The 10,252-nt window shown below is 40.3% G+C and overlaps 1 gene segment (V, D, J or C); it reads left to right on the plus strand.

Annotated features, from left to right (window-relative positions):
- Positions 1 to 813: 813 nt before the first annotated feature.
- Positions 814 to 2,692, plus strand: LOC146682424 (immunoglobulin kappa variable 2-29-like). The segment is given in 3 exon segments: positions 814 to 1,799; positions 2,063 to 2,183; positions 2,373 to 2,692. Coding segments are annotated over 2 exon segments (360 nt in total).
- The last annotated feature ends 7,560 nt before the right edge of the window (positions 2,693 to 10,252 follow it).

The following is a 10,252-nucleotide window of genomic DNA, read 5'->3' on the forward strand; positions in this document are numbered from 1 at the left end:
ATTAAATATTTCTAGTTTACATTTTATGTCAAAACACATGACTAAAATTATGAGTTCAAACGAAATATGCACGACCACAGTTGATTTATTAAATATTAACAGCAGCTGTTTTTCCAAATCCCTTTATAAAGACGATGCCCTGCTCTTTGATACCAAGACTAAAGTATCTTTATTGTTTGGACTTTTTTAAATTCAAATATTCAGAGAGAAACATGAGGAAATAATCTGAATGAATATAAAATAAAAGTGGACGTGAGAAGTTTGTAAACAGTCCTTAAAACATAAAAAATGACCTGTGATGACTGAATTTTTCCTTTAGAACTAATAATTTAACCACTGTTACTATTGTACACAAAGTCAAAAGTTTTGCACATATGAAAGATATTTATTATTTCAAAGTCTTACAGCAGCCATCTACATCGACATTATGGATGAATCTGGAGCGTGACAGTGTTAGAAACTGCAGACTGAAAACAGGAGTGTAAAACAATACTTCAACTGGGAACACTGGTCTCTCCTCAATCACTCTAGTGTGAGGAGGCCTTGGATGACCTCACAGAGCCCACCTTCATCCACAGGTTTGCATTGAATTCAATGAACTGTCTTTGTGCAGCACACTGGGACTCCAGAAGTTTCTGTCAGGTGTTTTTTAAATTTTTTGATCTGCTCTGACAGTCACTCGCTCTCACTTTGTTTCACTTCCCTCTCATGCATCAAATCATCAAGTTTGTATTACTTGGAAACAGATGTATTACTGATGGAGACAGAAGAAGTCTCCATCAGTCCTTCACATAGATTCCAGTCATTCTTTTTTTAATTGCTTTTTTCCAATATGTCCAGGTTTAATTGTGAATAGTATTGTTTAATTCACTCCACCAGTAAAAGTGTCACAATCCAGGTGGGATTGGATTTTGTTTTCTTCTATTTCTTGACATTTAAATCAAATCATTAAAAGGCTAAATATCCTCTGCCTCTAAAACCCATTAGAGTTCATCAAAGAGCAGACCATGACCAGTTCTGACACCAACAAAAAGATGGAGGAGTTCCTAAACGTCTCATTAACTATGCTGACACTCTAGAATCAGGGATTCCAGCTCGTTTTACAGGCAGTGGATCAAACTCTGACTTCACTCTGACCATCAGTGGAGTCCAGGCTGAAGATGCAGCAGTTTATTACTGTCTTCACTGTTCTAACAGTCAGTGGGTGTTCACACAGTGAAAAACAGAACAGACTGAACAGAAACTGCACTGACTGCTGTTCACAGTCTGTTACTTTCTCACCTTTTATCTGATTTGCCAAAACTTGAAAGGAGCCGTCAGACAGAGAATGAGAAAATGCTTAGTGAACTTTGACCTCAGCTTCACTCTGGAAAATATCATTTACAGCTGTATCTTTCAAAGGTGAAGACTTGAATCAAAAACAATAATCTTCATGAAACTTCTCCAGCTTCTTCGGATCTGATTCTGCTCAAAAGTCAGTTAAAGACTTGATTTGATCAAACTGAGATTACAGATGGAACAATCTGATTCTGATTTCTGAATCTCACCACTAAGAGCTGAGGTGGAGTTTTCATTCACAACACCTGATCTTACTCACAGGTGGAGACACATCTATCGCTGAGAAATACTTAAAAACTTACAGTTACAGCCATCACAATAAAAACCAGAGGAAATCTGAGCTCACAAAGGTTTTTGTTTGGGAGAAACTCACACGGCTTCCATGTTTACAGCTTTTGCAAATGTCCAAGACTGATGGTTGGAGTTTATCATCTATTTTGATCTCAGCATCACTTCATGTGGTATGTTTCTCTATTCAAATCTCCACATTGTAAACACCTGTGTCAAACTGGAAAAAACATATTGTTGTTACTAATGACTTGTGAAAAGACCAGAGTAGAAAACTGCAAAGCATTTTTATATGATCTACAATTAACTGCCAGAACATTTGATGTCCTCAATATGTAATAATGTAAAGTGGAAATGGCTTCAGCACTGAGAAGGAAACAGCTGCAGCTGACTGACTCTGTGTGTTTGCATATGTGTCCTGCCTCTCTGCTCACAGCTGTTAAGAGGCCAGTGTTGATCAGTGGCTGTCCAGGCCTTTCAGAGCCACTCACACACCAGCAGCACAATGATGATGTCACTGACTCTACTGCTGGCCACCCTGGGGCTCCTTGTTCAGGGTGAGACTCTCTGTCTTTGCTTCAGCATGCAGCCAGGTTCACCACAATGATGTTCTGCTCTGATGGAGAAACTCTGAAACCAGCAGCACTGACCTTCTTCCATCTGTTCTCCGTGTTAGAGAAATGATCCTCGAATATTTAGATGTTGATCATCTTTCTCTAAACGTCTCCTATTTTTCATGTTTTCAGGTTCATCAGCAGAAATCGTCCTGACTCAGACTCCTACAGCTCAGTCTGTTGTTCCAGGACAGACTGTCTCTATCAGATGTAAAGCCAGATCAAGTGTTAGTTATGATTTGCAGTGGTATCTTCAGAAATCTGGAGAATCTCCCAAACTCCTCATTTACAACGCAGACAGTCGGTACTCTGGAGTTTCTGAGCGTTTCACTGGGAGTCAGTCTGGAACTGACTTCACTTTGACCATCAGTGGAGTTCAGGCTGAAGATGCAGGAGTTTATTACTGTCAGCAGGACAACAGCCTCCCGTTCACACAGTGAAAAACAGTCGTACAAAAACCTCCCTCAGTCAGACTGAACAGAAACTGAAGTGACTGCTGCAGCTGGAAGATACTGCAGAGACTGATACAGTTCACTGAGGACACACACACACACACACACACACACACACACACACACACACAGTAATGTTTATGTGGGTTTGACTCAAAACATCAGACTTGTGTCCATCCTGACGAGCTCGCACAGAAGAACATGTGAAACACAAAACAGTTGATACTGTGAGTCAGATCTGTGATGAAGAAACTCTCCTGTAAATATTCAAACTGGGAAGTAGTTATTAAATGAGAATATTTTAGTAAACTGCAGTACTGATATATGTATGTATGTAGATTGCTCAGCTACATTCTTGGTCACAGAAATATTTCACATGATTTGATCTGAAGATTTAAAGTTTAGTTCATCAAGTCTTTAACTTCATCTTTGTGACATAAATTATTCTGACATTTACACTTTTTAACCTGCACTGATGTTCTGAAAGAGACATTTTTAGTGTCTCCTATGTTGATAAAGAAAGTTTAGTTTTTCTTTGTTTTGTTTTTTTCTTAATTCTGAAATGAAGCCCACAAAACCATGAAGCTGCTTTATGTTTTTGTCTCCGTATCCTCAGAGTCCAGAGGACAGATCACAGTGACTCAGCCTGGAGCAGTGAGCTCTGCTGTGGGAGGATCTGTGAGCATGGATTGTAAAATCAGTCATACTGTCATTAATTCTGACTCTGTTGAATGGTACCAACATAAACAAAGGGGAACCTCCTAAACTACTCATATACTGGTCAAACCGGCGAGCATCAAGTATTTCAAGTCGTTTTACAGGCAGTGGATCAGGCAAAGACTTCACTCTGACCATCAGTGGAGTCCAGGCTGAAGATGCAGCAGTTTATTACTGTAAGGGCAGACACAACATCAACAGTCAGTATTCATTCACACAGTGAAAAGCAGTCGTATAAAAACCTCCCTCCACATACACGGTTTTCTGACTCTGAAGCAAACAAACTCAGGAAAATGACTTATTGTTTGTATGATACTGCCAGATTAACTGTCAAATACACTTATATAACTAGAACAAACTCAAAAAGGTCTTCTAACAAGGTCATCTAAAAATATTCAAGAAAATATTCAAATAAATCTGTAGATTTTCATAAATTAATTTCTGAATAAATTGTACTTATACAGTGCCAGATCAAAGAAAAAGCATGAAAGCATTATATGTTGTATAGGAAAGACTTTATAATAATATTTTTTTAAAGGAAAACAGAAAACATCAGATGACCACTTCGCGACAGTGGGAAGGAAAAATTCCCTCCTGCAGCAGAGTGGTGGCGATCTGTCGCGACTGGTTGGAAGGAGAGGAAGACAGAACAAAGACACACAGGATTTTGGCTCAATTGAAGCCTTTTTAGGGAGATTTTAGGACAGCCTGATAATAATGAATTACAGTAGTCCAGCCTAGAAGTAATAAATGCATCAACTAATTTAATTCTCAAAGCGTGTGCAGTGTACCCTACATCACCAGCTGAGCCCTTGTGCATGGCAGTAAAAAGGAAGCAGTTCCTTTTGGCCGTATTTATCTCTTTGACTTGCTGAAGAGAGACAGGAGATGCGCTGTTGTGATCAAATATTTCCCTGCTTCCAGCTGTCATTAGCTGTTTGACACATTTGACAAACCTCAGGTCAGCGACAGCAGCAGTCAAAGGTGTTTTCACTAAAACAAACTAAAGAAGCTTCTCACATGTGTTCAAGTTGATCTGACCAGCAATAACTGCCAGTTTCCTCACTTATAAATAAAAGTAAACATAGGAATCTTTGCCATCATCACACACACAAATCGAAATGCGTTGACAGAGACATTTCTGGGATTTTGAGTCATTCTGCGCTCCAAACGGATTAATCGCGTCAAAATTTTTAATCGCGTTAATCATGATGAGGGCGTTTACGTTCACAGCCCTAGTTTGTTGGTTTGTTTTATATGTGAACTTGTTATTAGATGCCGCTCCAGCAAGTCAGAGAATTCCCCCGCAGCCCCGCCCCTCTCCTCGCTGTGTTTGGCAAGCAGCAGCCACACCTCGCAAATACAGGGCGCCTTTACTCCCCGCAAATGGGCAATAGAAAACCAATTGGTGCCTGGCACTATGTCGGGGCAGCATGGGTGCGAGCTACCTTTTTTTTTCTTTTGCCGATGCCATGATGCCGGCCCCCACCACGATGCTGCCCTGGGCAAACGCCCATGTCGCCCATATCAAAAACCGCAACTGAAGGTGTGTATGAGGAGTGCTCCTCAGATCCACTCGGTGTTTGCTGTGACTCCATGCAGTGGAATCTCCCAATGCGCATTGGTAATAAAGCTTTGATGCCTAATCTGCCTAATCTGACTCTTCTTCTCCAGCTGTGATATCAAAGGATCGGTGAGGTCAACAAGTGAACCTCAACACCTGCTTGAGGATTTTCCATATGAGCTGCTCCGTCTCTGTCTTCCACTCCATCTGACATCAAGCTATTGGTGATCTTTTTGTCTGTCATGGTCCTGGCTCTGCTACCCAGTGTTTCGATGTCCCTTAGGCAAGTTGTTCTCAAACGTTTCACAATGAGTACCACCTCATAAAATATATGGCTCTTAAAGTACCACCCTTATGACCAACATTAAAGTACAGTAGTATAGGCCTATTTAACACCACATGCAGTTTACACAAGACAATTTTAAATCTTATATGAATGTTATTTATTTTAACTGTCATAAACAGGATGTGACAAGTGATAATAATACCAGCTGTACTGTATTAAAACATTCACAGCAGGTGGAATATCAGTCTTTAAGTGATGATGTATGAACAAACTACTCTGTGTTTATCAGGGCTGTTGTGTTTTTAACATGTTTTAATGCTTTGTATCTTGTTCTGTTTAATCTGAACAAGCCCCTAAAAAAAGTCAGTGATCACTGTCGGCCTCTCTCGGTTTTTATTACCACCGTTCATTTTAAAGCTCAGTTTTTAAACCCTACAATGTAACTGCAGCCCAGCCCATGCAGCAGTATATTAATGAATAACCTCATATTGTGGATGGATTATCTCCTGACTGAAGTTTGGTCTGTTTACAGCATCCTGCCGTGCGATTGCATTTGTCCCTAACCATCAGAAACGCTCATGTTAACTTTAAAAAAAAGTTAACATTCGTCCTCCAGCTTCATTGTGTTGATAGTATGCTAACCATAGCTGTGTAGCTAGCCACGACATAGCACAGCATTATAGACCTGCTAGTCCAATTTCACTAACCCTATAAACATCACTGCTTTTTTCTTTTCTGTCTTCATGTAGGGGCGATCGTGGCTCAAGAGTTGGGAGTTCACCTTGTAATCGGAAGGTTGCCAGTTCGAGCCCCGGCTTGGACAGTCTCGGTCGTTGTGTCCTTGGGCAAGACACTTCACCCGTTGCCTACTGGTGGTGGTCAGAGGGCCCGGTGGCGCCAGTGTCCGGCAGCCTCGCCTCTGTCAGTCTGCCCCAGGATGGCTGTGGCTACAATGTAGCTGCCATCACCAGTGTGTGAATGTGTGTGTGAATGGGTGGATGACTGGTTGTGTAAATTGCTTTGGGGTCCTTAGGGACTAGTAAAAGCGCTATACAAATACAGGCCATTTACCATTTCATTTATGTCATAAGTGATAGCACAGCTGTGCATTTGAACTTTTCAGAAATCCCTCAGGACATGGTATATTATTTAATCTGGAGACTTCCCGTCTACCACTAGAGAGAGACCAAGTACCACCAGTGGTACGCGTACCAAAGTTTGTTAACCACTGTCTTAGGCTTTATTTGGCATTGTTCAGTTTCCTGGTTTAATCCTTTGTTTCATTTGTTTCATTTCTGGTTAGTGTGCCTCCCCGGTGGTTCATGCTTCCTCACCTTTGTCTTCATGTTTGTTGAACTCCTGCCTCCTTGCTCAGCCTCCTTCTGCTCGTTGTCATGTCCTCGACGTTGCTGTGTGTCCTGTAAACCTTGTATCCCTCATGCCTCCTAGTTTTTTCCCCAATTCCTAGTTTCTGCTTTTTCAGCAGCATTAGGTTTTTGTTTTCTTGAATTCAGTGTTTGGTTTTGTCACAGCGAATAAAAGCTGCCTCCTTTACTCAATTCCTTTGTGTTTCAAGTCCTGCATTGGATTCCTATTCGGCCTGCCACACAGCCAGCCATGACATCATCTTGGTTCTGTTATGTTTGATAAATAACTTTATATTTCCGTAAACTTCTTGTGTGAACTGCCTCTGCCAGTTCATGACAGTGCTCAAAATTAGGGCTGTGTATCGTCACTGATTTCTAAAATCGATTCGATTCTGATTTACAACTTTTACAAAACTCTGCAGCTCGTGTGCTGACGAAGACCAGAGGGCGGGCCCACATTACACCGGTTTTAGAATCGCTGCACTGGCTCCCCGTGTGTTTCAGGATCGATTTTAAAGTTCTTTTATTGGTTTTTAAATGTCTTAATGGTCTTGGGCCTTCTTATCTCTCAGATCTGCTTTTACCATACGAACCCTCGCGGACCCTGAGGTCCTCTGGTACTGGCCTTTTGATTGTCCCTAAAGTCAGGACACATACTCACGGAGAGGCAGCGTTTCAGTGGTATGGTCCTCGTCTGTGGAGAACGTACATGTTTTTAAGAACAGGCTCAAGACCCACCTTTTTAATTTAGCTTTTACTTAGCGTTTATTTATTTTATGCTGATTTATTCTATCCTGTTATTCTATTATTAATTTAGGCTTTACCTAATATTTATTGATTTTATTCTTATTCATTTTTTAATCTTCTTACTCTATTTATATTTATATTTATATTTATATTTATATTGTATCCTGTTCTTATTTATTTTATCATTTTACCCTGTATATATCCTATTGTGTCATATCTCCAGTGTTTCCTCGGAGGGCGCTCTCTGCACCGGGGCTGTGATTGACCGTGGCTGCTGGGTCTCTGGGGGTCCTCTCAGCCTGGCTGGGGGGCTCCTTGGCCTCCCTCCTGCTGTGTGCCCAGCCTGGAGGCTGCGGTCTGTGACCGGCTCCCGGTGCAGACGGCTCCCTGTGATAGTGTTTCCTCACTTGGCTCATGCGAACCCAGCCCAATTTTTACTCTTTAAGTGTGCGCGTGTGTGTATGTGTGTGTGTGTGTGTGGGGGGGGATGGGGGGATATGTGTTTATTCACATCATTTATGTTAATGAGAGTGTGGGGAGTGAGTTGGAGGGTGGGGTGGGCTGCTTTTAACTATGTAAAGCACTTTGTGCTACATTTTTTTTGTATGAAAAGTGCTTTATAAATAAAGATTGATTGATTGATTGATTGATTGATTGATTGATTGATTGATTGATTGATTGATTGATTGATTGATTCACAAGGTCCTGATTTGATTGGATCCATGATTCAATTCTTTCTTCGATTCGAATCGAAATTTTGTCTTAGAAAGCCAGAAATATTACAATTCTAAATATTTATCATTACATATCCATATTTTTATATCTATGAAAATAAAGCTGACACTTGTGAGACTTTATCAAAGGTGTAAGCACCACAGCAGATGCCTTTGTGTCAAAATAACTGAGGATAAAACACAGAAAAACATGAAGGAGATTTTGCAGTAGAACAAAAACTGAAGAAAACCATGAACCAACATATAACATTACCTGATGCTGCTGAAGTGAAGCAGAGCAAAGTTAAAGAGGTTTAATTAGAGACACAACTAAGCAGTTTGCAATTTTGCATAATTTTACAAAGTTTAAATTTCTTCAGTATTGAACAGCAGAAATGAGACTTTCTTGTCGGAAGTCAGTTAAATAAAAAAAAACAGCAGCCAACATAATGGTAGACTGGTGGGTAATAAGCAAGCAAATGATGCAGAAAACTGAGATTTTTAGATGGGAAACTGTTCTGAAAATACACTGAAAGGGAGAGAGAGAGAGAGCTCTGCATGAAGTGTGATTTTATCGTGGTGGAAGCAAAACAGCAAAAGTCAGAGGAAATTCATGACGATGTTTATGTGATGCGAAATGTGAAGCATAGTTTGGATCTTCTTTTGCTGCTGCTTCAATCAAATTTAGTTAGAGAGAGAAAAAACCTTCAGCTTCAGAAAATTGGGGCACTTTGGGCAAAACAAATTTATATTTAAAAATCGATTCATTAAAGTGATATCGATTAATGAATCTATATTTAGAAAATGAAGACTGAAGATGAACAGGATTCATGTTTATAAGAGAGAAAAAGTTTTTACAGTTAACATCCAATCTGGTTCCACCACCAAACTCCAGTGAACAAAGCAACAGCTAAAAACGTCAAATCAAAGTGTGGCTGAATAAATCTGTGACAAAAAAAATACTGATAGTTAGTTTCACATTGAAATTAAAATGTAAAAATAAATTTAGTAGGTATTGTTCAGTTTCTTTTAATTACTTTTCCTCTGTATTGCTTATTTTATTTTCTTGGGAAAGGCACAAAATTTACAGAACACTTCAAACTTTAATGCTGCAATAATAATGTGTATAAATGAGTAATGACAGCTTTTTTGCTGTGTTTAAAAAGAAGTCATTTCCATAGAGAGGCACTTTGCATCAGCAGCACCATGCTCCAGTGCTCTGGGAGAGTTTATAGTCCTGAGAGTTGAACACTGGATGACTGACAGCTGTCCTTCATCACAACAGAAGCCACAGAAATCCTCCTCATCAAAAACATGACTTTGATCTGCGTCCTCATCTGGACTCTCCTCTGCTGCTGCTTCACAGGTAAAGTCCAGAGAATCAAACTCCTCTCCTCTATCAACATCTGTCCCTCTGAAATGAAGCCCACAAAACCATGAAGCTGCTTTATGTTTTTGTCTCTGTGTCCTCAGAGTCCAGAGGACAGATCACAGTGACTCAGCCTGGAGCAGTGAGCTCTGCTGTGGGAGGAACTGTGAGCATCAAGTGTACGACCAGTCAGGATGTTTATGTTTGGAGCAACTATCACTATTTAGCCTGGTACCAACAGAAAGATGGAGGAGTTCCTAAACTGCTCATTTATCGTGCTAGCACTCGACAATCAGGGATTCCAGCTCGTTTTACAGGCAGTGGATCAAACTCTGACTTCACTCTGACCATCAGTGGAGTCCAGGCTGAAGATGCAGCAGTTTATTACTGTCAGAGTTTTCACTATCCTAACAGTCAGCATGTGTTCACACAGTGAAAAACAGTCGTACAAAAACCTCCCTCAGTCAGACTGAACAGAAACTGAAGTGACTGCTGCAGCTGGAAGATACTGCAGAGACTGATACAGTTCACTGAGGACACACACACACACACACACACACACACACACACACACACACACACACACACACACACACACACACACACACACACAGCATTAACATTGAGTGTATTGCTGTAAATTAAAGGACCACCAAATACTTTGAACACACAGAAAACATCAGTAGATAAATTAAGTATTTATTAATTAGCTGCTGTAGAAATTTAAATAGTAAACTTTTGAATCCAGCATTCGTTTCCTCTTTCCCATCATTGCTTAGACTCCACTTTGTTAATTG

This window comes from Copadichromis virginalis, linkage group LG22 (assembly GCF_057382275.1).
Source record: "Copadichromis virginalis isolate Kocher_CV1m ecotype Utaka linkage group LG22, C_Virginalis_male_GT1.1, whole genome shotgun sequence".
NCBI classification, from domain to species: Eukaryota; Metazoa; Chordata; class Actinopteri; order Cichliformes; family Cichlidae; genus Copadichromis; species Copadichromis virginalis.